General features: G+C 38.0%; 1 protein-coding gene across 2 annotated transcripts; it reads right to left on the bottom strand.

The window, feature by feature from the left end:
- Nucleotides 1-9: 9 nt before the first annotated feature.
- Nucleotides 10-26,985, bottom strand: itpr3 (inositol 1,4,5-trisphosphate receptor, type 3). 2 transcript variants are annotated; one of them, XM_056772721.1, is made up of 58 exons: nucleotides 26,664-26,985; nucleotides 25,343-25,413; nucleotides 24,737-24,858; nucleotides 24,443-24,529; nucleotides 21,732-21,890; nucleotides 20,999-21,097; nucleotides 20,352-20,435; nucleotides 19,977-20,123; nucleotides 19,724-19,819; nucleotides 17,960-17,998; nucleotides 17,622-17,761; nucleotides 17,437-17,536; nucleotides 17,131-17,291; nucleotides 16,878-17,019; nucleotides 16,353-16,514; nucleotides 16,072-16,244; nucleotides 15,123-15,242; nucleotides 14,845-15,027; nucleotides 14,500-14,751; nucleotides 14,140-14,284; nucleotides 13,847-13,991; nucleotides 13,107-13,294; nucleotides 12,913-13,033; nucleotides 12,311-12,365; nucleotides 12,042-12,207; nucleotides 11,674-11,856; nucleotides 11,500-11,577; nucleotides 10,549-10,668; nucleotides 10,342-10,464; nucleotides 9,993-10,193; nucleotides 9,533-9,784; nucleotides 9,325-9,450; nucleotides 9,120-9,245; nucleotides 8,832-8,952; nucleotides 8,015-8,196; nucleotides 7,763-7,911; nucleotides 7,572-7,680; nucleotides 7,158-7,245; nucleotides 6,879-7,054; nucleotides 6,306-6,468; nucleotides 5,942-6,090; nucleotides 5,600-5,800; nucleotides 5,302-5,412; nucleotides 4,980-5,075; nucleotides 4,796-4,897; nucleotides 4,350-4,433; nucleotides 4,189-4,263; nucleotides 3,823-4,015; nucleotides 3,523-3,642; nucleotides 3,238-3,410; nucleotides 2,974-3,138; nucleotides 2,616-2,805; nucleotides 2,441-2,524; nucleotides 2,180-2,298; nucleotides 1,932-2,097; nucleotides 1,636-1,796; nucleotides 1,267-1,428; nucleotides 10-1,007 (listed from the first exon to the last, which is right to left on the bottom strand). In XM_056772721.1, the coding sequence occupies exons 1-58, from the start codon at nucleotides 26,753-26,755 to the stop codon at nucleotides 885-887; spliced, it is 7,920 nt and encodes a 2,639-aa protein (XP_056628699.1). In that variant the 5' UTR covers nucleotides 26,756-26,985; the 3' UTR covers nucleotides 10-884. The 2 variants fall into 2 exon arrangements, with proteins under 2 accessions (XP_056628699.1, XP_056628700.1); XM_056772722.1 differs by having other exon boundaries at nucleotides 2,441-2,521.
- Between the last annotated feature and the right edge of the window lie 161 nt (nucleotides 26,986-27,146).

The raw sequence follows: 27,146 nt of genomic DNA, 5'->3' as shown, positions 1-27,146 counted from the left end.
AATCCAAAGACAAGTATAATGACCAAACCTTTATTTTGTGCACACCTCCTTGTTTCAACATAAACAATATAAGTAATACATTGTAAATTTATTAAACTGACATCAATACTAGCAACAGATGAATAATTACAAGCACTGGTTATAAAGTATTAAAAGGCCAAAATACAAGTATGTTCCAGCATTCTTTTAGTGGCCAATAAAACGCTCAATGATGTATAACTTAATCCTGGTTACACAATAAATGATTAAAATCCAGCCAAATATAAATATACACATATATGCATAATGTTTAATAAAACCACGCTGCACTTGAGCTTTTCTCACTCTGGACTGCTGTTTCTTTAACAGATAAAATGCATTATCTTCCTGAGCAGTCGGTTGTTCTTTGACAGATTTACTTTTTGGCACTTTGGCTGTAAAAATAAAGCTGTTAAACACACTTCCATACATCATGCCAGTTATAAACTATTTTCAAACCTGATTCAGCTATACAAACATGGTAGTATTTCTTAGTTTATCATACATATGTGGTTGAAACAGGAAATGGACAGAACATGAGGGGGACCCTATTATCATAACATCATTACATTCATATCAAGACAAGGTGAAGGATGCGAGATCACTTGTTTTTGGTGAAGCAAAATTACAGCTTGTGCATCTTCATCTATCTTACTTAATGGCACATTTGTAAAAAAAGTCTCAAATAAGCTGCTCTTAAAAAGAATAAAAACATTAAAACCATTAGGTAAGTCAGTAGTGCTTCTGTGGGCGTGTAAATCCAATCAGACTTTAAATATTTTAACTTTTTCCAGTTAAGAAGTACATCAGCAGAACCGCGTCACATTATTGCTCCTATAAAGTCTATGCACTGTAGGTTGAAGGAGTTAGGCCTTGTAGAGCTGATGATTCCCCCCAGCAGCACTAGGAGGGATCGGCATCCCAGCGTTCGAGCCCGACTGAACATCAACAAAACCCATTCTTTGCCTTCGCTTCCTCTGCTCTGTCATCTAAACATAAAAAAAAACTTTACTCGATAAAATGCTCAAGAGAATATTCATATTGTACACAAAATAGTCTACAGTACACAACAATGCTGGCTAACACTGTAAAAGCTTCCTCGTCCATGTAAAGGTGATGCGACCATAAGCAACGTGCAACATCTCATTTCTGTACATCTTCAGCAAATCATTTTTGGCGCAAACAAGAAAATTATTGCCACTGTGACATCATTAAATGGTAAGTTTTAAGTGATACTGAGAAATGTACCTGTTCTTTCAGCTCTGTTAACTGGCCTGTGAGTTGTTCGACCGATTTCTTGGTGTTAGAGAGACATTCTTGGAGGTTCCTCATCTCGTTCTGTTCCCCGTCTCCCTCTGTTATAACCAGAGACATGGCTTGCATGCGCGGGAACCAATCCAGGTTCTTATTCTAAGAGAATGAAAAGAAAGCTTATTTATTACGCTTTAAAAACAGATCCTACACAACACAAAATGAAACATCAAACATTGTTGACACAAATTGTCAATAAAATGTAGACGTCCTTGGTAAGTAAACAGTAGGATTTTTCTGACTACAGTTTAAGACTAAAATGGATTTTAGGCAGAAGCCAAACACCCTGGGTATTTTATAATTTACCTTTATCATGTGCGCCACATAGCTTTCTGGCCCGGTGTAGTCGGTCCTGTTTTTCTCTCGCACAAGGACAATGAAATAGAGGTAGTTCCAGATGTTGTGCTCCAGTTTAATGTGTTCTTCAAACGAGACGGTTTTATTATCAAACTTGTCCCTCTCAAGACCTGTTCAAACAGAAATCACAAATTGTTTCTAATAAGTTATTTTTAGTTTTGAAAGTCAAATTTAAGCCCCAAACTGAAGCATATACACAAACATAAGGAAATCACAATATCAAAATCCGTTCACTGAAGTCTTACAGCAGATGAAACAGGTGGTCTTCAAGACCTCTTCCTTCTTCTGTTTCTCACTACGGAGGTCAGCAAAAGTGTCGATAATCACACCGAAGATCAAGTTGAGGACGATGATGATCACAACGAAGTAAAAGAGCAGGTCATAGACCACCCGAGCAGGGAACAAGGTCTCCTGTACGGTAAAAGAACATCTAATCAGCTTTTGTACGTACTTGTGTGTCTGTGTGTTTGCATGGGGATGTGGGTCGTCATACATTTTTTGATGGTTTGCGCAGAACATCCCCCACACCTCCTCCGTTCCTCAGGCCGTGATTCAGCACAGTCACAATGCACATCAGAAGAGTCTCACAAGCCCTCTCTGTGTTCTCTTCATCTGCAATGTCAAAAAATTAAACACATTGCTAAGTCGGTGATCCTGTTGCCTTTATCTCAACTTTAGTTAAGTTTGGGTTAAACAAATATTTTCCTTGGAATTTGTTTTTGGTTAAAGTATTTTTTTTCTTTCTTACACTTACCCTCTGCTGGTGCAACCAACCCAGTTTCCTCAATGCAGTCGACTCCATCTGCACTGCAGCTGTCAATAGAGTCATCTGTACCTGCTAAACATCAAAGACATCTTAGCTCCACAATACGCTAGGAAAAAGGATGATATACTCATCACCTTTCATCTCTGCTGGTGTAAACCTATACCTTCATCTGCACTGGCGAGCCGGTCCACTTCCATGATAAAGTCATCCCTGAGGAAGAGAAAGCCCACGATGGAGAAGAGGTAGACTAGGATGATGGCCAGGACAGCGGTGAGAAGAATCGAACGGCCGTTACGGGTGACGCTTTTGATTACATTAAGAAGCGTCTCCTCACGGTAGATCAGATCAAATAACTGAAAGAGGAACATGAACACAGGGGACTTTGAAATTTGAATGTTTAATAGACAGTTATTGCACATTACCAGTTGATTGAACGATATTCAAGAGTCAAAACCAAACTAGACAGAATGTTAAACAAAACATTTTCCTAAAGATTTGACCTCTACACAATAGATACCCACCAATAGGCTGAAGAAGAGTTCGTGGACGAACAGGCCCAAAGTACTGATCAACACATAGGCCAAGTGGTACAGAAACTCTACATCCATTACCATGGCTTTGTAACCCATGATGAAGGTGCCGTTGTTTCCCACAAAGCTCACCACGTACACAATCTTATTGCCCAGCTGTTTGAAAAAAAAAAGATGGGGTCCAAAATTCTAGTGATTCGAGTTCAGTAATAAAATACTACAAAAAAATGTGATCAGAAGATCAGCAAGACTTACATTAAGAGCCCCCATTAGAGCGAGCGTGGGCCCGATGCCAATGTGATAGACAAGCCGGAGGGTGATGGCGACAGTGAGAGCCTGGTACCCGTAACGTTTCGATAACAGCCCCACGACAGCCAGTCCAGCAAAAATCCAAAACATCAGGAGCAGTACTGAAGTGTCTATGCTACCTAAAAACACCAAAGACGGGTGAAACTCAACAAAAATTTGCACATAAAATTATGTTGTCGACTCAATATAACTTTGAAATTGTGTAAATGTGGACATCACATGACAACGTACTTTGACCAGTATCGTGTGGGTAGAACAAAGCGATGATGAGGTTGACGAACACAGCGAGATTGAACGATATGGTTCCCCAAAGAGACATTCGACGAGAGAACCAGAATAACACCGGCATGCCTAAAACATATTTATCCATTTAAATACGTAGTATAATACATAACCAAAACATTTGAAAACACTTCGAGCAATACTTCTGAGTAAACGTTTTTTAACTGGGTTTTTAAGTTTTAGTGGCTTGAGTTTAAAGATCAGATGTAGCTCTTTATTCCATTCTCACAGTTTTGGCCCAACACTTACTGCGAAGTTTTTTCTGCCACTCCATTTCATTGTGAAGAAATGAGGTCTGTTCAAAAAAGTGTGGGACTTTGCTGCCCTGCTCATCTAGCTCTGTGGTGGTGAACACACGAAACTTTGACTCCTCGGTCAAATACTCGCAAATGGGGTGAACAGGAAACACGATCTGCTCCATGCTGCGGTCCTCACGAACGATCTGCACATGAAAGTTGCAAGTTAATTCAAAAGTGGTCCAAATTACACATTTAATTTAATCATTTTAATCAATAATCCCCATATCTTTATCTAGTCATGTCATTTGTCTTTTTTTTTGTTACTTGGATGACGTAATGTGCCTCAAAAGTGTATTTTGTTGTCTAACTAACTGACCTCAATATTAGAGGTTTGACGGTCATAGTGTTCTAATGGATCCTCCTTCGATTCCTCTTGTTTGTTCAAGTGAAGCTAAAGTAAGAACAAGCAAATATATTATAGGTTAATTGTTCAAAATTTGCTTTATACAAGTATAGGAATTCTTTATTAAAAGTCACCATAGAGGAGATGCCCTCTTCTTCCTCTTTGGTCTTCTTTTGGGGTTTAAGCAGTGAGAGAAGCAATTTGTTGTGTCGAGCAAGCTGCAAAAACAACAGTTCAAACATGACTTCAACAACCGAACTGCCAGAGACAGAATGAATTTTTTTTTACACAAATGATTATTAGTTCTTCCAAATCGACACTAGCGATAAATACCATTGCACCACTGTGCATTTAACAAGATACAACTGCTGTGCAAAATTATATTTGATGTATTGTTTGTATACATTTTCAACTTTTTAATCATGCTGAAAAAAGATGCAATATAAAAATGGATGCCATACAATTATGTTTCATGATTTATATTTCACCAGCTATACTGTAGTCCAAGACCACCTTCAACAAAAACAATATCAGTCTCTCTGAATATGAAACAGCATAGCATTATAATGTCTCTGTCCACCTGTAGTGCCAGGATGTAGATGTTGTGTCCGACCTCCCGCGGCGACACTTCCCCCTCCTCACATTCAGTCTCCTGCCAGTAAGCCTTCTTTATCACCTCCACCTGAAGACATACAGCACAAAACTCATAAAATATAACTTTTGATACACATAATTCACATCAAACCATCATGTGACAGACGGACCAGTTCGCGGGGTCGAAGGTTTAACAGGATTCTCTCGGCGTTTTCATTGTCATGACGACTCTCCATCAGAGCAAGCAGGAGCTTGGAGGCATTGTCCTGATGATAAAAAGACATATATTATGTTATATTTATGCATATGGTACTGTACTGTAGATCCAAAGTAACTACAGTGCATTGTACATTTTTAATCAGCATGTGTGTTTGTTGGAAATCAAACCCATGATATACTTTCAGCACTACCTAGTTAGCTACATGTGATGACATTTCTTTAGGATTTAAAAGCAGGGATATCATATAAATGAGGTCATGACCTTAACCTCACCTTGAGCTGCAACACCAGCTCCATACGGTAACGGCACAGTGGACTGATGTCATTCAGAATCAATGCTGTGATGATGTCTATGCCATTACACTCGTGACAGACAATGCAAGTCTTAAGGGAAAGAGGAAAAAAAATGCAATTTCCTAATTTCAGAAAGTAAATGAAATGAATTGAAATCATCTTTTCATCGCAATGATCATTCTCAACGTTTTTTTGCCAGCAGTTTGTAACTTTTCAGCAGAATACTTTCATTCTTGAAAACGCCCCCCTCAGCAGTATCTGTGATAGATTATCTGACCTGGTTCTCCTGGCAGGGCCCTTGGCAGTATTCCGTGAGCGTCTCCAGGGTCTGTGTGATCAGTTCTACGTTATTCTCGTTAATGTAAAGGCCCAGCAGACCCAAACCTCCTGTTGTGCTGCCGCACATGATGTCCAGAAACTGGAGCGTTTCACACACCAGATTATAGTTTGTTTTGTTGCTCTGACAGCGAAGAAAATTCTATGGCAAAGAACGAGGGAAATATTAACGGACAGTATTGACATATGTTTGCAATAGTTATTGGATATAGTCACGGATAGTTTTAAACTTTTTATGTACAGTACAGTCGTGGCAAAAAAAATATTCTGAGGTTGGCCAGACCTGAAGGTCCAGATTGTGGTTCTCACAAAGCAGCTGTAAAAAGCGCAGGATGGGTTTCATAATGGTGACAGAGGGACCCATTTCTGTATCTACTTCCTGCTGCTCAGGCTGTGGTGTCTGCTCAGGCTGGCCAAAAGAAGGCACTCCACCTGCAGGAGAAAAGCAAATCATCATTTAAAAAAAACTGCCATTTATATAATTTTGATGACTGCGTAATTTAGATCTAGCTGACTGAAGGGATACTTGTATTGTATATTTAGTAACTAAAGAATTACTTGAAAAAAACTTCAACTTAACCCAGATATAATGAGGTTTCACTTTTACAATTGACTGGTAAGCTGAAGTAACTCTTTTTTCTTTTTACCTGGTTCCAGATCCTTTTCATCTTTGGCTTTGTGGCTCATTTCTCCGACATTGACCGAAATGTTGGATTTGACTTCTAGCCGAGCGTTCGTCATGCGATCGTTCAGCACTTTAAAAAACTTCTCGGACTTGTTATCGCCCATCATGAGTTTGTAGAATGAGTTCTGTTAAAACATGTATAATACACATGAGCCCGTTTTGTTGTTATATGTTGTTATGTCACAAGCAACTTTAAGGGTTACTCAATTCTGACTGGTAATAACCACTGCAATTGCGGGCTCACTGCAACCACTAAAGTGATATGAGACATAATATCCGGCCATTTATTTTTATGTAATAGTGCAATAATAACTAATGACATATTTAATCTTAAAATCAATATTTGTGTTCAATATGTGGCAAGCAGCAAGATGATGTACAGATCCTTATAACAAAATAAATGTTTTCAGGGTTTACTTAGCAATAAAGACCAATTAACTGTAAATCATTTATTACTTTAATAACTTGTAATATTTGTTCATACAATTACATCCATAACATTTACGAACATATCTTCTGGTAACTGTTTTCCCACCTGGATTTCGGTGTTGCCACCTTCCAGCAAACTGATGGCAAACTGTATGCTCTCATGGAAGATCTTCTCATTCTTTGTGCTTGTTATGAGGTCTATGAAGAGTTTGGTGCCGCCTTCTCTATCCAGTCGGCATTGTAACGCTGCGACCGCAACCCAGTCTCTCTCGACCTCTCCACCTTCACAAACACATCCAAAATACATAACCCACTTAGCACTTCATGTTGGATTAACAGTGTGGATTTTTTATCAGCGTTAAATCAGCGTTACAATCAAAATTACCTCCAACAAGATCAGGACCTTCTGGTTTCATGATCTTTTTGTTGTTAAAGAGGTAGTTTTGAAGCAACACCTTTCTCAAGCCAAAACCCTGTAACAAAAAGCACAGATGATCACACATCTACCGAATTAGAGAATAACTAACTCTCCAATAGGCAAAATTATATCAAAACTTTAATTACAGACAATCATTTAGAGACATTTAAAAAAAAAAGAAAGGATATTCAAGAAGCTAAATTAAAAACATGCAAACAAGCACATCATCACAGAAATGCCATCGAAAACGATCTCTCAGACTCCTTAACTTGCTCTCCAAAAACAAAGGATGAATATTTGTATATGTGTGAAACGTTATTTACAGATAGTTGTTAATCATAAAAGTAGTATTTTACCCATGAATTTAATATTCTTACTCACCTTTTCATCAAAGTCCATCTCCCGAATGAGCATTTCCTGTAGAGTTCTGAGGACTTTGATACAGAGCTTCTCGTCGGAGTTCATCAGGGCTTTAGTGTGTTGAATCAGTCTAAACCGAGTGAGATGTCAACTTTTGTTCATTTTAATCAAATAAAACACAGCAAAAATGTATTCAAACAGATTTGACTCACTTAGATATGAAGCCTCCTGATTCACAGCGTGTCCGTGCATCAGTGCCTTCCAGAAAGAGCAACTCGGGCTGATGCAGAACATCCACCAGCACTGATAACTCAGCATTAACTAGAGGCATCAGCCGCTGCTCCAGGGTGTTAATGATGTCCTGATGTCACACAAAAAAACATACATGATCATTTATAGAAATACAACCCAAATCCAACCTACTGTTAATTGATTTACACTGTCAGACTCGCGGAAGTGCACACCTGTAGTTTCTCTATGATGTTTTTGTAGTCCCAGGGGTTGGTGGGGGCAGCGGGGCGCGTGAGGCGAGACAGGTTTTTGCTGGCGAGGATGGAGCGAGACAGCGCGTTGGAGTAACTCTGACTCAACATCATGTTGACATGAGCCTCTAGCTCGATCGGCAGTGTTATGGTACGGTCCTTTGCTGTGAAGAGAGTTGAACGTGTAAAATCAAACTTAAGAATAAAACCTTGTTATCTTAAAATTGTAAATCCTGCCTAAAATTGCCAAGAGAAGATATTTTGAAGAATGTCGGTGACATCTTCTTTTGTGTTTCACAGAGCAAAGAGTCATAGACAGTAAACGTTTTGAAGGACATGAGAGAGAATAACTGACAGAATGTTTAATTTGGGTGAACGATCCCTTTAAATAAATTGTTCAGCCATATTAGAAAATTCTCCAGGAAAAACACGGCCACGCGTCAACCCGCAAGAGCGAGATGAAAAAGGCATGCCCACGCGTCATCCAGCTGGAGAGAGAGAAGAGAGAGCACTGCGTTCGTGAAGTTCAGCTGTGTTTGTTTGTTCACTGCATTTTGGTGGGGAATGTTATATAAACGGTTGATATAACGCTGGATTTGGAGATCCCGCACGCGTGTAGGAGGTTATATGTTTTTGGAAATAATCAAACAGCTGTATCTGTCTTTTAGAAATGTGTTCAAACTACGGACTATGGATATTTGAAGGTTGCGATAATATTCTGTAAGTAATCAAGATTAACATATGACAAGATATGCAGAAACTGTCTCAGTTACGGCCACTTTAAAAAAGGTTAACATACTTGTTAAAGCCAGAGTTCGGATGCAGGCCTCAACTTGGATTTTCTGTTGTGGCTGCAGCCAGGGACACTCCAACATACGCATAGTGGACTGTAGCAGCTGTTTTACTGTGGTGAAATGAACCTTGATGAGACAAAAAATGTGGGTGAAATATAACAACTAAACATACACCAATTTAATGTGAAAATTATTTTTTGCATGCCAGATCTATGTGAGATAATGTCCTTTCCTTGAAGAGAATTGCAAATATCCTGCGAAATAAGATTATATTTAATGTAATGATGTCTCACCTCCGTGGTGGTGCTGTTTTCGGAGAAAGGTGAGCTGAAGAAAGCATTAATAGTGTCTAAAACCACCTGAATCACATATTTCTCCAGCACAGGATCTGACAAACGTCTCTCGCGGATAGAGCACACCTGAAAATCCAAATGCACACAGTGAACCGGCTTTCCTGAAGTTATAAACTCAATGAACCTACATGTGCAGTGGACCTACCCTGGCCATATCTGTTGTGAAGTTGTCAAACAGTTTCCAAATGTGGTTGCTGGTGTAGATTTCCTTCATCTCCACTTCTGTGTCAACGTAGCAGTGGTTCACAAAGTTTACGTAGGCAATTTTCACCTGAAAGACATAGTTTCCTCAACTTTGCAAAATCCATAAACCAAATGCAGCAGGTTAAAGAGACTGTTTTCAGCAGGTTTACCTCTGTGATGCAGTCTTCATGCGTGATCACTCTCACCATGTCCTCTAGGGGCAGCAGAGATGTGCATTTTATCTCAGTGTAGACATTTTTACCCTCAGCGCATGCAGCCAGCAGCTCTACCAGAGAGATATGATAACGCAGAGGACTGTCTTCATGCACCCCCTCCCTCGACTGTATCATCAGATCCACCATGGTGGCAAACGACGTCTTATCGTTGTATAAGACGACCACATCATCACCCGCACTTGTCAGCTGATGATGAAAAAAAATGATCTAATATAGTCTGTATTTTACATTATGCATTTATACATAAATATGCACCTTATATATTAGGCATAATGTAAATATTAATACATATATTCATTTATAAATATTGCTTCAAATTTTACAATTACAAAAATATCAAAAATATATAAAAACATGTGTTTAACTTTATTAACTCAAGGTCACATTGACAAACCTCAGTCATGATCATGTCTTGACATTTCTTCACATATTTCCCCTCTGCTTTAATGATGGTGTGCAGGAAGTTAAGGTACTGGATGTAACGGCCGTGTGTGGCCAGGCAGTGGATAAAATGATGGAGTACAGTTTCGCTGATCTCAGAACAAAGTTGGTAATTGTTACTGAAAATCTGCTGCATTGTCTCTGCCTCTAAGAGCTGAAAAACAGAGAATGTATAACAATTCGAGCAAGAAAAGAATATAACATGTTTATTTTCAATTATTTTAAACCCTTTTAATTTTCCTTCAAAATAGACCCCACTTTATATATCCAGTATAGCATAAGACATCTTAAATTGCGCTCACCCCACGAGTGAGGAAGAGGTTGAGGTGTTTATGGAGAAGAGCCTGATTCTCCAGATTGCCTGAGCAGAACTTCTGCAGGAAGAGGTGCGTATACTTGATGATCTCCAGCATTTTGGTGTCATTCTGTTAAAAGGAAAATCAAGAGCTTAGTGTGGGACACAACATAAAAAGCATCACTTTAAATGTTGTTATAATGACACCACAAACCCGATCGTATGTGATCTGCAAGAGGTCAAGCATCACTTTGTGAGCACCCATGTTCTTCAATAGCCTTTGCTGCTTCTTAAAGACACCTGAACTGCACATTTTATTCAACCGCTCAAGGATCTGAGAACCAGAGAATAGATTTTAAGATGTTTGTTTATTCACATATGTAGGGATGTGACGATTCGCTCAGGTCACAATATAATTTATTCGCAATTTACTTTTACAAAATGTGCAGAGACAAATGAAGAACTGCCCTTTAATAATTTCTCAAATGCTGCACATTTCTTTGTAAAGTAAAAATATCTTGTCAAATAACAAAACTAAACTGCAATTAAAAAAAAATCCAAATCAAATAAAAAATGAATAATACAAGTTTCTTTAATATAAACAAACTAAGACGCTTTTCATGATTTTTTTATATTTAAGATTGGGCTGTCAAACAATTGATCACGATTAATCACAACCAGAATTAAATTTTGGGTTAACATAATGCATGTCTGTGTACTGTGCAATTAAACTTTGTATTTATAAAAACATACGCATTTATAATTATTTAAAATAAATATATATTAATAAACATTTAGATATATTTTAAATGATTGGCAAATATAAATAATACATGTTGTGTACATCCATGTGTTTTTATAAATACTAAATTAATATGCACAGTACACATATATATATTATGTAAATACCGACTTTTATTCTGGATGCAATTAATCGTTTGACAGCCCTATATCAGCATATCCACATTTTCCAAAATTGTTCAAAACTTGTATTGAGATCCATATAATTGAATCGTCACATATTATACATTTTTAACAGGCTCGCAGTGAATCCTTACATCCCTTCACATGTAAGGAAGTATTCATCAATCTTATCAGTTCTGTTTTTTTCTTTCATTCAGGATACGCAAGTCTTGAACTGAGAAGAGATATTAACATCACAAACCTCTTTTACGTGCTGGTAGCTTTCATTGCTCCTTTCTATTCTTTGTTTCTTTGTTTCAGGATCCTCCTCTGGTGGTGGCTGTAGAAAAATGAAAGAAATGCCAAAAAAATAAGAATCTATTAACAAATGAATATGCGACATACATAGATGATAGATATGAAACTTCTACACTACCTCTTTAGGCTCTTTTTTCTCTTTATCTTTCTTGTCTTTTTTGTCCTTCTTATCATCCTTTCCAGAGCTGCTTTTCTTAATGACCCAAAGCTCTGACTTTTCCGCCATGGTGCGTAGAAGATCCAGATCACGTTTGATGTTTTTGTAGTTTTCCACATCCTGAGTGGTAATGAGGAGCTGGACCTGAGGATTAAAACGGGGATTAGAATCAATATAAACCACTATCATTGCTATAGTTCAGTATGTGTCCGTGCCATAGCCTTTCAAGATTGAGTCACACCACAACGTCTTTCCGCACTAAATTCTTCACTGTGACAGCCTGTGCTTGTACTATAATGCCAGACACACTTCAACCACGAATTTCATACCTGCTTAAAGGTGTGCAAGACCTCTTGTCTCTGACTGAAGTGTTTGAAGAGCAACTGCAGGGCCCCAGAAACCAGAGGTGGGTAGTCGTGCATGATGAGGTGGATCAGAACACGCAGGAACATTCTTCCACCTTCATCATCCACCTCCAGAATGCTGTTTCCTTTACTAAGAGATCATAAGAAGAAGGAGGTTATACATCACAGGGTATAATTGCGTTGCCTTTGATGAACAGTTATGTTAAAGCAGAAAAGATTATTCATTGGCATACCCAACTCCAAACATGGCCTCTGCCTGCTCCCCAATGTGCAAGAGGTTGATGGCAGCTGGTCAATAGAAAAAGTTATCTCAAAAAATGACAATAGAAAGGATTTTCGATAATTTAATTCTTCTTAATCTAAATCTACTGATATTAAATGGCGTTCGCTTAAGGTGGAATGTGTAATGCTGCTGGCACCAATAAAAAAGAATTGCAAAAATAGTTTATACTTTTATTGATTAATGTTTTATTTAGAAACATTAATTTATACATTTATAATTAATTTCCGCCACAGTGTAGGTCAAACAGATCTAACACTTTTATGGAGATGAGTTAGTTTTCTTGCTGTATTACTTCAGCAGTTACACCCTTCACCTTAAAGTAACACTTTCTAAGACTAAGACTATCTAGACATGATTAAAACATTGCCACTCTCACCCGGACGTTGCTCTGAGACAAGAAACAAAGACGAAAAACAGAGTACAGTGATCATGTTAGTACATAAAAGCCGTATGTTAGTATGCTGTATGTTAGTACTGCAAGTTAGTAAGTTAGTATGTCGGCCTTTTCAATCACTTCAGTTTCACATACACATGTATGGGAACATTAAGTACCTTCCTGCTCCGTGTGATGCGTTGCATCTGCATCCCCCATAGGATAGACATCTGCAAACTCCTTCTTGAAAACGGAAAGCATGAAGGAAATCCGGTAATCCAGCCGCACACTGAGGATGAACTGTAAAAACCAGCAGATGATGTGGATGTTCTGACAGCACCATGCGGTTGTCCAAAAGACATCTCCATCTTACCTGTAAAATCTCCAGGATCTTCAGTTTGGTGTCCATCACAGTGATATCCTGCGTGTCAATGCTATCTTTACCTCCAGCCTGGCTGTCACCAGGGCGACCAGAGCCGGAAAAAACTGACTGTTTTCTGCTCAGTACCATGGTGGACATCATCTGCCCCACGCCGTGGATGGAGCGCCTGACATTGTTACCTGGCAAGAGACCATTCAAAGATTGTACAGAGTGTTTTGAAATAAGAGCAACGGAATAATATATATTGTACTTCTAAACCATATAATATACAGCCGCAGAAAAAAAGGAAGAGACATTTTATCCTGTGAACTTCTAACAGTGTTTCTCTCAAGTTTCAAACTAAAATAGTTTTCATTCTCATTTTTTTGGAGAACATGAAAACTGAATAAACAGTTGAAAATAACAGAAAAGATGTTCTGTTTTTTCAGACCTCAAATACTTCAAATAAAACAAGTTCATATTCACTTTAAAAATTACTTTTATGTGAAAATTATTTTATTTACGTGATAACCTCCATTTTTAACACAGTTTTCAGGTTTCTTGTCATGCTGTCTGTCTTTAACATTGCTGTTGGATGCCTTTGTCACTCCTGAGGTTTGATTTGGTGAAATTCACTGGACAGGAATGGCCACAATACAGGTATAAATTATGATTTGAAATGAAAATTTAGGAATGGTCTCTTAAATTTAGCCGCTTCTGTATGTGCATTCTTCTCATTTTCAAATACTAACCGGTTCCATCATCATTAAACACGGGATTGATGGCTGCGGCATTTGGAGTGCAGTCTATGATTCCCAGGAGAGTGCGGGTCAGTCTCAGGAGCTCAAAGAAACTGTAGAACCCAAAGTAAATGAGATGTCTGGCCAAGCTAACCACCTAAAAAGCAATAGGTAATGTTAGTGTTAACAATTACACGAGAGGATGTTCTCCAAACAGTGCAAACAATGCATTTTATCAGTTTTGTTTCCAGGGAATTCAAGCCAACAAAGCTTGTTACCTCCAAAAATTATTTTAATAAGTCTACCTCATAGGTCAGCTTGTTTTTCTCTTCGTTGGCAAACGGCAGGTCATCGATGAGAACATTGTTGAGGTACTCCTCCATAAAAGCCATCGTGTGGGCAAACTTGTTCTTTTTATTGTCCCTCGAATAGTCCAAGTGGGAATCATAACTAGAAAAAATAATACAAAAAATAGAACGTTCATTGTTTGGTTTGATCTTCTGCTGCAATTTATGGTAATAATGTCTTTTTGATAGCTGTGTATGTCATACTGTAGATCATTGCAGGTCAATGGTGTGCTAAAAAATTATGTTTTTATAGGTATCCTTTCATATAGCTTTGTATGTGACCAATGTCAAAAAGATAGAGGAGACATCTAAACACACTCTTTGATGCTGATAGATGTGGGGATCTCGGTCCACAAGCGTGCAAACTTAATTGGTGTCACAAGCTCCTGAGGGTCACGATCCACGTGCGCATGCAGCATGAGTCTACAGAAGGACGCCCGCAGATCAAAGGGAAGAGATTCATCCATCATGCAGAGAGAAATCAGCTCCACGTCCAGCTGCTTTGAGATCTCATCGATAGCCAGATACTGGCGGTCAAAACACATCCGGGCGAACAGTTTAAGCTGGTACCTGGAGAGAAACAAACATTTGAATTGTGTGGTTGTGAGACAAGGGAAAACATGGCTACATTTATAAACAAATTCATCAAGTTTTTTTCAGGACCTGTAATATGTAAGCACATTTTCGTCTTGCACATTCCCTTGCCGTGCCTCCTGGGCAAGCTGCCGGATACTCTTCTCGTGGGTCTCGTTTGCCTTATCGGACCAGATCAGCCAAACTTCATCCTCCTCTCCGAACTCTTCCATGTATTCAGAGGTGTGCTGACCCTCTTTTGGAGGTCGACGTCTTTATAAATCCACGAAGAAACAAGCATCAAAGTCAGGCATACATACAGATGGTCCTTTTCATTGCTGAATTTACTGTAGATTGTATCGACTCACTCAGTTTTCATGAGAATATCCTGGTTCTTGGCATCCAGCACACACTTACAGATCAGCTCTTGAGTTATGGCGATGGCCACGTTATTCGACACGCACAGGTCTGAAAGATAGTCCAGAAACCTGCAAATTGAAACATAAAATACATGGAACAGCATTCACAGACACTCAGGCTCGGTTTACACCTGCTATACATGAAGTGTGAGGTCTGTACAATGGTTTACAAAACATTGTTTTACTCTTGTAGTTTACTAAATGTAAAACTATTAAAACTTTTCTGTTTATTAAAACATTTTTTTTTTCTTAAATACTTATGTAACACAAAAACTAAGAAGTGTTGCCTTAAGGGAGTCTCACACCGGCTGCAGAAGCGCAGAGCCGCACAGTGTTGCGTCTAGGACAACTCTGTTATTCATTTGGTAGGTTTTCTGTATTAATGCGCTTTTTTTCCCCAAACAGATAAATGCATCTCTCAGCTTATGTTGAAGTCAGTGTGAAAGATTATTTCAGTCAAATAACATCTAATTTAATGTTAAATTATTTGAGTGGCACGTTGTGTCGCTGCAGGACTCAGAACAGCGTCCTAAGTTGTAGCGCAGCGCCACCAACAGGCGCGAAATGGCGGTGCCGGTGTGTTTACATTCATAGAAAACAATATGTTTATTTTTTCAAACGATGGCGCTATGCTGCCTGCCTGCTATGCTCTACTACATCCGGTGTGCGACCCCTTTTAGGAATTAACTGAAATGAAAGTTATTGCATTACATTGACTCATTCAAAATATTAATAAAACCACAATAAAAACAAAACTGTAAACGAGGTCCAAAATAAGATGGATGTATTTTCAACAAAATTATGAAGTGGTAAAAAACGTGAATAATAAACCATGGCAGACTCGAATTCAATTGTTTTTTCTGTAGTCGGTTAACAATTTTGCAACACAACCACTGACCTAGGCTCTCTGTTTCTGCGAACCAGACTGACGAAGGTCTCCACCTCGGTTTTAGTGATGTGTTTCTCCAGCAGTTTGCGGTTGTTGTGTAGCAGAGCTGTGATGGTGTCCTCAGCCAGAATATCATAACCAATCTGAGACTGCATCATTCCAAACTGTTTGGCTATGTGCTCCTAAACAAAAACACAGAGAGAGTCATTTTATATCAACCAAACCAACCCAACCTGTTTATCTTACAGTTTGTGTTTGACACATTCTTTAGTAGGCTCTGTTGTGAGTACCTGATTCTTACGGTAGTCGTCCTGCGAGTGACGCAGCACTCTGTAGCACAGTCTGAGCATGTACTGATAGGGAGCGTTCTTCTGATCCGACAGCTCCTCCAATTTTAGGAGGGGAGGTTCGGTTCCTCTGTCTTTAAATGGGGCCTTAATGATTCCAAATATCTGAGAAGATAAGAAGGCATCCAGCATAAAATGGATAGTTTACCCAAAAACGAAAATTAATTATTTATTTACTCTTTCTAACATCATTCCAAAACCGAAAAACAGATAAACAGATAAAAGGAGATATTTTGAATTTCGTTGGTAACCACAACACTAGCGCCTTTTGACTTCCATGCATAAACATAATCCACATTGAGACATTCCTCAAAATATCTTAATTTGTGTTCCACAGAAAAGAAAATGATATATAGGCTTTCAACAACATGAGGGTATAGGATGTTCAATTTTTTATGTATTATAAGTTTTTCACATTAACTTCAAATTCGAAAAATCTAGAACATTTAGAAAACTTTCGGTGCAAACCTGTTTTAAAATGTTCTGCTCTCTCATGAGCTTCTGTCTCTCTCTGTTGGCTTTGTTCATCGTCACATCCAGGGCAGGCTGGCCATTGTTAAACTGGTCCACAACGAAGAAAACCACATCCTCCATTAGTTTAATGGCATATCTGTGCACAGAGAGGAATCATGCACAGAGATCATAACCTACTACACAAAGTAAAAAATCCCGAAACCAGCTATTAAATAGAGGCTGTAGGGATGTGTTGCTTGAACTTTACCTTCTATCATTCGGATTGAGGAAACCACCGTTGAACTTGTCCACCACGGTGCTCAACATAAGGCTGGCGTCGTTGGCAAAATCTAGATCTCGAATCTCCATGACCGGCACCGAGACGATGGCAAAAGCTTCTTTGTCTTCTTTAGCGGGGCAGGTGCCCAGCTAGAAGGTGTTGAAATGAAGATCATCATTTAATAGACAACCACTTCCATCATTAATAGGTTTGGATTGTGGCATAGATGGCTAAACTGTTCAGATAAACTTCACCCCTAAAATATTTATTTATATAAAGATAAAGGTTGGTTACCATTAATCGAATTGGCCTCTCTTCATCAATGTCAATAGGAATGTTGGTGCTTTGTATCCAAGTGTTTGTGCAGAGGTGACGAAATCGAACGTAAGAATTTCTGTCAGCAACAGAGAAAGGGGTTAAGTCAAGAGATGCTTTACAGAGAACACAACATGAAAATGAAGGGTAATAACAATAAAAACCTTGGCACAAATGAATCGGTCTTCTGCAATGTGGTGGGGTCCAGCTCAAACAGTGAGGCGATATCGTTCCCATGAGGCACTGCCACCAGCTTGTACTTTATCCTCTCACCGAGATTCCGCTTGATGATTCTACTGTCCACCTGAGAATAACAAAGTTCGGGGACACTCAGAGACAAAAGTAGAAGCAAACTTATACTTGTCTATGTTATTTTTAGGAGAACCAAGAAACCAGATCACTTCTCAGTGAGATGTACTGTAAGTCTACCAGAAAACTGCACAGCTTGGCTTTTTGCTGTAATGTAGGAGTTACAAGGCATCGACTTTTCATTTTAACTTACCTCTATTTCGTTGCTGTCTTCTTTGTAGCCTGGGTTCTCCTGCCACACAAAAGAAAAATGCATATAACACTATGCCAGAGAGTGGGGTAACTACAGGCAGTGCAGCCGCACTGGGCACGTGCGGCAGAGGGGCTTGCAGCGCACGCGGGTCATGCCCACATCGCAAGCGGGGGTGACTATAAAAATGTAAATTCTTGTTATCTCGTTTTCCCCAGTGTATCTATGCTGCCTTCACATGCTCCAAGGAATTTGGTAATTCCCACTTCTCATGTCATGATACCGAGATGGTTGTTCAGGTGCTTTGTTGTCAGAAAGAATGGAAGATGCCAGATTCATGTTTGCGTGTGTCTTGGGAAAACATCCCAAGTTTACATCTTCTGTATAGTTTTACTAGTTAGCTTGCTAACTATTCTGCAATACTGGTGAAATGCATGCTATTTTCGCAGTGTATAAAACATAGTATGCTTTAAATGGTTATTCATACATGTACATCTGTACTAATTTAACAAGACAAGGCAATTAAGCAGTTGCGGAAAAACGAAAATGAAGAGTTCGGTTCCAAAATGAGATTACTCTGTTTATAACACGTTTCAAAAATTATGTTTCTTATTATGTAACCATGTTTATATTGCGTTTTATTTAGATTTACTTTTTTTGTTATTATGGCTTGAATCAAAACAAACCAACTGCAGTTTGAAAACAATGATATATGAAAATTTCTGTCACAGCAGAAATCCTTCTCCCATCCGCCACGTGGATTGTGTGCCCATGTCAGTACCGGTGTCAAAATGATTTCCCAACTTCCCAGTGGGAAACGCAACATCAGACGGCTTGCATGTGCAATTTTTTCCCCGGACACTCATATTTCCAATAATACAGAGAGCACGTGAAGGCAGCATTAAGCCCTTGTGTTTCATTTGTTTGTTGTCAGTCGTTGTTGCATGTTGCCTTTTGTCTCTGGTCTGATTTTGACCTCCTAATATAAAGTTTTATTTTGTATAAAGCCTTTCTATAAAGTGAATTTCATTTTGTATAAATTGTATCTTAATATTAATCAAGGTTGCATCAACCAATTCCCTAGATTTAATAAATGGGAAGAAAACCAAGAACGTTGGTGTGGAATGGATTGAACTGCGTAACAAACGAACAAACCATGTCACCACAGCCTCTGAGTAAGGCTGAAACAATAGGTTGTTCTGTTTCTAATGCATTTCTTGAATACATGTACTCGGCCTATTTTAATTAAAAGATAAGATATTGATTTTAGTTTGTTTAAATTAAGTAGATTAGACACACACATTCGCTTATATGGGTTCCCCTTTAGAAACGAGCGCTGTGTGTTTGTATGAGCTTCATAACCATGCAGCCCAGGAGGCCCGTCGTAATAGCCTGTACTGGGGCCTGTCATCAATATGTTACGTCCTTAGCCAGATGTGAATGTTATTGCTCAGAGGTTGCTATTTCATAGCTCCAGAGACTTTAAGTTACAGACTTAAATCTAAGCTCAGTTCTAAAACTCTCTCTAATGGTGATATTTTTGTATGTAAATTGTATGCAAATCAGCTTTGCAACAATGCAAAATTGTGAAAAGTCCTTTATGAATAATATAAAATGTAAAAAATATTGTTCTCAGGAGAAATGCCTGAGAAATTCGCATTCTATTTAATGCCATTCACATCTAAGATACCAAATTGAGATAAAGGTAACTCATCTGTGATTTTTCTTTTTTATTGGATATTTCTATAATTATGTGGAGAGTTTTACCTCGGCAGCAAGATAGTTGCCCGTGGCCAAATGTTTAAATCTGTAGAGGCTGTTCCAATGTCCCGCTCCACCTCGACATGGATCATGGTGCACAACCTACAGAAAACCACAAGTAAATAATCCATAACCATAAAATGTATCATGACACAGTAAATACAAGTATCGTAAAGGATAACTTAGTCATCATAGTGAAATAAACTACTTCAAATAAAGCTATTTAAATTCAATCGAGTCATTAAAATACAAATCTCACCTCCACTTCCCATAATGCATTGGAGCTGGTGGCTGATGCGGCAGACTGACGCAGAGTTGTACGAAGAAATACGTGCAGCTTAGACTTGTAGTCATCACAAGTTAGAAATTTCTCTTGCTCTGCGTGGAACAGTCTCACCACGTCTCCCTAGGCAGAAACACCACACAGAATTATCATTCATTATTAAACATATACTTCATACCACAATTACACTAAAACGATTTTTTATTTGTCTAAGCAGGGCCTTGTACAGCTCCACATATATAATTATTCTTAACATCTATTAATAAAAAGAAAATTGTCCCATTTGATTAGTATAAGTTGGATACTTATGTGTGAGTAATAATATGAGAAGGTTTCCAGAAAGCCACTTACTCCTTTGAGGACTTCATCTTTGTGATCACTGAACATCATAAAGAGATTGATCTTCCAGCTGGTGTTGCTAGTCACCGAGTTGATCTGTAGAGGGCAGTCATGCATTATAAAAGAATATTATATTTACTGTATTCTGTATTATTTTCACAGATACTACATGTCTGGAGCCACAAATAAATGACTAATGTCAATTTTGCCCAATTTATACCGTGCACTAAGGTGTAGCAAATAGTATGCAAGTACTCAAACATGCTTATAGTAAAAGAAGTGGCTTCTGTTGTTCAGGTCACACACTGTACATTACAGATCAAAGACAAATCAATACATTTGAGCTTTTCTTCATACTTTTTACACAATTTTTACCATATGATTAAATTAATTATTCAGTGTAGTTACTTTACTGTATGTAGCAACTGAATAACTAAACTAGACTGAATTATTTTACAGTGACTTACTATAAAACAATTAAGGTGCTTAAAAATTTCAGCAAAAATAGTTGATCATCATAATAAAACATACTAATTTTAATTTTCGAATGTTGTTGTGCAAATTGGGATTCATTGCATGAATGAGTTGATTCTTTTACAATCACCAGTCATCTCGAGAGTAATGATAATGTATGCTTGTGTCTTCTAGAGCTGGCCCACCTCTTTACAACCTGGGTGATCAGGAAGTTCGTAATTGCTAGCATGAAGAGGCTGTCCGGCGTTAACAGGATTTAGTATCACCTTATCTCCAACCACCACCTAAAACGGAGTACAAACAATTCAGCGAGGGGCTGTTTGTCAGAGCCAGTTATATCTGGAAGGCAAATATGTACTTTTCGATCATTTTACACAAGGGAGAAGCAATCACCAAACATTTAAACTTGGATTAGCTTTAAACCTGTGTATAGAATGAAGATCATTTGCATGCATTTTCCTAACCTTGTGAGTGTGTAAAGAACACGTGTGTCTATATTTGGATAGACTAGAAATTGTAAGACGGTGTGCAGGTAAGTTTATGCTTTAACCCTTTTTTATGAAGAAATGCACTTATGAGTGTATCTGTGTGTATACAGGTATAAGAATAAAGCTAGACATGTATGGGATATATTTTACTCTAAATTAACCGAAATCAGAAATTATAGAACAATTGCGACATAAATAAAATACAAAAAAATCCATTAATGTAACAAATAAATATTTTAATCGTTCATTTATTAAGTAAATTGACAGTCATGTACATCGTAAACATTTTTATTTTATTGCATAATAGGCTTTTTACATTATGGTAAGCGTTTATGGAATGACGGTGCTGATTTTGCGTAATGAATATGACATTCAATAGATATTAGTACAATATGCATGGCGTGCGTGTGTGTGTGTGTGTTATAATTACGCTGTCTCCATCAGCTCTGAGCTTCCAGAATGGTTGGATAATGAGCCAGGATCCCTCATTGCCAGTCCCGTCAAGAGTAACACGCATAGCATTCTTCTCCAGCAACGCTGGAAGACGTTTATTCACTGTCAAATATTTGTTACTCTTCATATGCAGGAGCTGAAAACACATCAAGATCCATTGGAATCATTATAACTATGATGCATTATAAATAAAAAATGGACATTATAAAGCCAATATACACACAACACAAACATCAATAGAATTTTTGATTACTGTGCACCCATGTACATTTGTTTTAGATATCATGATTTAAAGCTATTTGTTTTGTGTTGTGTCCCACCACCTTTAGTGTAGTGTGTTCATACCGTACTGTTTAGTGAGATTTTACGTGGCTTATTGCACTACAAATTTCTGCAAGTAAGCTGCAAGTAGCTTATTATAAAAAAGTACTTCCTTTTTCAAGATAATTGTAAATGTCTTGAATGGAAACAATGACTACAGTATGACAGTTCTACTGAATACCAGTAAGAGGGTTTATCACTTCTAACCACTTCACAGTTTCTCAATTGTAAGTGTTATTTCAACTCGAAAAAAGGCTCCAATAAAGCTGCAAGAAACATTGAGTGGGATTGTTTAAAATGCGGGGCCGGGTCCACTTTACGTGTCAAGTTTTAATGTGATTAGCACTGAACTGGGACTATTATTTGGTTTAGGCGACTTATTTTGTGTGTTCGCGTCTGTTTAAACAAAACGCTGTGTCATTTCCATAACAACGAATTTGACCTGCAGAACAGAATGTGTAATCTAGAGCAGGGGTTTTCAAACTTTATGATGCCAAGGACCCCCAAATATGATTAACCTTATGTGAGGGACCCCTTTTTTGAAGATATTTATCAATAAAAAAATTTTCTGAGTAAAGAAACGTTTAAAAATTTGTCGGGTAAATAGTGAATAGAATATTATTAAGACAACACATTGTTTCTAATAATTTCACTGTCAGTCCGCAAAAAAGAAACTTAATGAGAAAAACTCATTAGAAAGATTCAAATATAAACAATTCTGGAAACTATGCATAGCAAAAAAAGCAAATAAACACTGTGGACTTTTATCATTTTCTCCTTAATCTTTTTTCCTATAAAATTTCTGGGGGACCCCTTTCATCCGTCTGGAGGCCTCCTGGGGATCCCCGGACCCCAGTTTGAAAACCCCTGATCTAGAGCACTGGTATTAATATAATAAAATATTATATTCAATTGACAATTCATAATTCAAGTTTTAAGTGTTGTCTATTATTTATCTGCAGGATGCAGCAATGCTATTAAATACCTTGAAATTAATTCAGCCATTGCAATAGTCTTTAGGACTACTTCATTTACAAGGAAAAACTCCATTAATTCAGGAATTTTATTCTATACAATTGCAGTTTAAAATGTCAAGAGTTGTCCAGCATACTGATTCTAAACAATACGGGGTTGAGTAAATAATGACAGAATTTAATATCTACACGAAATGTCACTTTTACTCTTTGTGGAAACAAACCAGACACCGTAAATTTCTAAGCAAAAGCAGTAACCCACAGGAATCACTGTGCATAGGACACTTGTTTTTATTTCAGGAAGCTCTATGGTATCAGGAAAAGCTTCTGTTTCCTATAGTGTGGGTATTGCTACCAGAGTCTATCTGTATGTGACGTCACTGTGAGGACTGTTAGGAAACGTGTAATCATTCTCAGAGATTAAGATGAGTATAGTTTAAAACCCTATTAATAAACTCATAATGGTTATTTTCCGTGCTCCGCCCAAAAGTAACTTTCATGTTTGTCTAATGACACCAAGACCTTACTTTCAGCCCCTCCTCTCCACAGAAACTAGGCATATCTAGCTATGCTGCTGCATCCTGCTATGAAATGCCCACTTTTTATGATCCAATCATATGCTGTTGCATAAAATCCCCGCCCCACATTTTTTGTTAAGTGTTCAGTCTCACTCTAAAATACACCACATCATGAATGTAAAAATGATTTGTGAATGCTACATGTAAGGGACACGTGACCCAATTATGAAAATTTGGTTATCATTCAAACCTTTAAACATTTATTTGTTCTGAAAGATATTTGGAATAAATGTAGCAACTGACATTTATACCCCATCATTGACTATCATAGTAGGAAAATAATTGCGTCTTTTTTTTGTTATTTTTCTGATAGTTTCAAGAAATTGGGAGAGCCAACTGTTCTAGGGCACATCTTACTACCATTTTAACCTTCATAATAGGTTAGTCAATGATGTTCCAGAATTGTTAGTTGCTAAAAAAAAAATTGAATATTTTTTATGTTTAACAGAGCAAAGAAATGTATACAGGTTTGGAACAACTGGGTAGAGTATCCCTTTAAGACATGGACTTTTCAGTTACAAATCTGGTGTTCGGCCTCCTTGTGGATTCTAAATGAAATACATTACTTTGCGTAACTAGGATAACTTTTAATCTTTTATTTCTAGAAACAAGGCTTATGCCACTATCCTGCAGAAACACAAAATTTCTCTCCAATTTAAGACCTTAAATGGCTTTGTCTGGACTAGCTTGTTGTTAAATGAAGCTTTACTCCTGCTTATATGTAAGATTTAAACTTCCAAATATGGGAAGATGGCAACATTAACCCTATGAGGAACTCAGTAACAGGTACGATTTTATTCATTCTGTGCTCTCACCTGAATGACACTGCCATATTTCACGACATCCCCGTGGACCTTTTTGTTCTCTGCGTCATTCTGTTTTTGCTCCAAGTTAGCTGCATGCTTTGAAACAGGCAAAAGGGGGAAAATAATTACCACATAGAACGACAACTGACTTAAATGTCAAATACATCGATCAACTTCTACACCTGAAATGTATAGCAGTAAATCCATTCAACACATGGGGATTAACATTTCCTGTAACTGACACTCTCCAAACAAGGGTTTGTGTTTAATGATACAAAGTAAACAAGAATTTTCGCCGCTTACTTGCAATTTCTGCAGAAGAACCATGTCTCCTATCTTATCCTTCTCGTGCTTTGCCTGTTTGGCCTTCCAGAACTGTTTCTGAGCAGAATATCGGTTCATGGGATAAACCTTAAAAAGGCAATCTGGATAAATAAACAGTTCAACAATGTCAGAATCCCTCAGAGAGTAATTCCAGGTGTCTGTTTATGTATAATGTGACTCATTTGCTTAAAAGAATTGTTGGTGCACCCTCTGTGAGCCATGTTGAATCCAGTGTGTTTGAAAGAATGTGTAAGAATACGAGGAATATTTAAGTCGTTCACTAGAAATGAAAATAATCGTTTTAACTAAACTAAATTAAACTTTTAAAAAAAGTATAAGTATCTTAAATAAGTATTTTAATGGAGCTTTATTCCTGTTTATGATTTGAGGTTACTTTGCTAAATTGTTGACCCAGTTGGAACCAACAAACCACCAATAATATAAATACCCGCTTCCTACCAATACTGAAGTAAATATCTATGTGAAGTGACTCTAAACCAGTCATGGAAACATTTCACATGCTCCTTTCCGTAAACTGAAAGTATGAATGTAGGCGTGGGGAAATGTAGAACATGGAGAGCAAACCTCTGAATTTTTTGGGAGGGTTGTCCAGATCTCCGCCTGCTGGCTCTACAACACAACGGTCATCTACCAACCTGTAAATAAAAAAACACACAGATGTCCATATCTTGACAAAAAGACTCTTCAAAAGATCCTACAAAGTAAATCACTTTCAGTGGTCTTGAAAATTATAGGTCACATTCTTTAAAAAGAGTTTCAGCCATGGCTTGGAACATGCTTGTCCCAATTTTAAAAGACATCTGATTATTATGCACATAAATATTTTATCATCTAAATCATAACATCTAATAATATTATACATGAAAGCCTGATATCCTTAGGGTAACCTGACTCCAACTATGGAAGTCCGTTTCTCAGAAACTGGCTGGAAAATGTGTTTTAGGTTGCCAGGCCAGCCCAGCCCAATAAGACCCTTTGTGAGCCTGCTTAACAGAACAGCTCAAATAGCACAAGGAAAACCACTAGACGCTTCCGAATGCTGTTTCAGAGAGCCACACATTGCAAAGTCATCAAAATTGTGTCCTGATTTCAGAATATACTGTATACACTAAGAATATGACTTATTCCAAAAGCTTTCAATACAAACATACATGTAAGATTGTACTTATTAACCTATGTTTTTGCAGATAGTTTGTCACTTTTCTAATGGAAACATGGGGGGTGTTTCTGATCAAACAACATGCTAATGCACTTTAAGGTACTATGTATGTAAAACCTTATATCTATTGTTGTGATGACCAGCCTGCATTCCACACAAGGGAATTGCTTATTTGAAAATGTAAACTACAGAAAAAAGTTTCCTTGGAATGGTTAAAGGGTGTGCGAAATTCGGACATAGAATATACCATTAGGTCAGTCCAAAAACATTGGAAGTCTATGGCAAATCCTCCCAAAGATACCACAACATAAGCGTGTGTGTGATGTAAAGAAAACTCAGGAGTGATCAATATATATCGTCCATGGTCTTTTTTAACACTTAACTTTATGGTTAGTGCACAAGTGAAATATTCTCATCTGTTAAACATTCCAATGAGTTGACATAAGCTACTGCGTTATTATCACAAACACCTGGATGTGTGCGGCTTTCTCTCTCTTTGCAAACCAGAACACATCACAGGTCAGAGCAAGGTCTACCACAAAACAAGAAAGAAAATAACAAAATCCTGCATTCTACAGATCATGTCAACCCACACAAAACGTGAATTAAATCTATGCGAACTGATTAAATGAAACCTCTTACATTCATTAAAGTATAACTCCTATTAAACAATCGTATATTGCTGCTGCAGGGTGTTGTTGGGGTGGAATTTGGCGAGTCACTTACCCCAGTGTGCTTATAAAACCATTAACAGTTCCTTCTGCATATAGGGACACAATGTCGCCTATATGCAAGAAACTGGACGCTGAATCAGACATCTTGATGTGCGGATGCTTGAACCCCGGACACTTCAAAACTCTTCCTGAAAAGCGGGTGTACGCGCGCTTCACCACCAGTTGAAGTCTAAATCCATCCCGGTGGAGTTGGAGATCACGCAAACGTAAGAAACTACCGCAAAAGTTTATCGCCGACTGAATGTGCGGCCGGGAATCTCGACCACAGATGTACGAGGTACAGGAGAGACTCGATCTTAGACGTTTGGGCTGTACCTGAGCTCATGCTTCAAACCAGGAAGCACACGTCAAGTCAAAACACGCCTGTAGGGGAGGGAGTCTTCACTTAAACTCGAGTGTTAGACACTTACGAGCTTTCTGGTTGAAAAATGGGTTTTTGCACTTTTCCTAAAGTAGCCTTTAAGTGCATTGATAT

The sequence above is a fragment of the Triplophysa dalaica genome, chromosome 18, assembly GCF_015846415.1.
Source record: "Triplophysa dalaica isolate WHDGS20190420 chromosome 18, ASM1584641v1, whole genome shotgun sequence".
NCBI lineage: Eukaryota > Metazoa > Chordata > Actinopteri > Cypriniformes > Nemacheilidae > Triplophysa > Triplophysa dalaica.
Note: the sequence above shows the minus strand (reverse complement) of the source record. Positions and strands in the feature narration are given on the sequence as shown.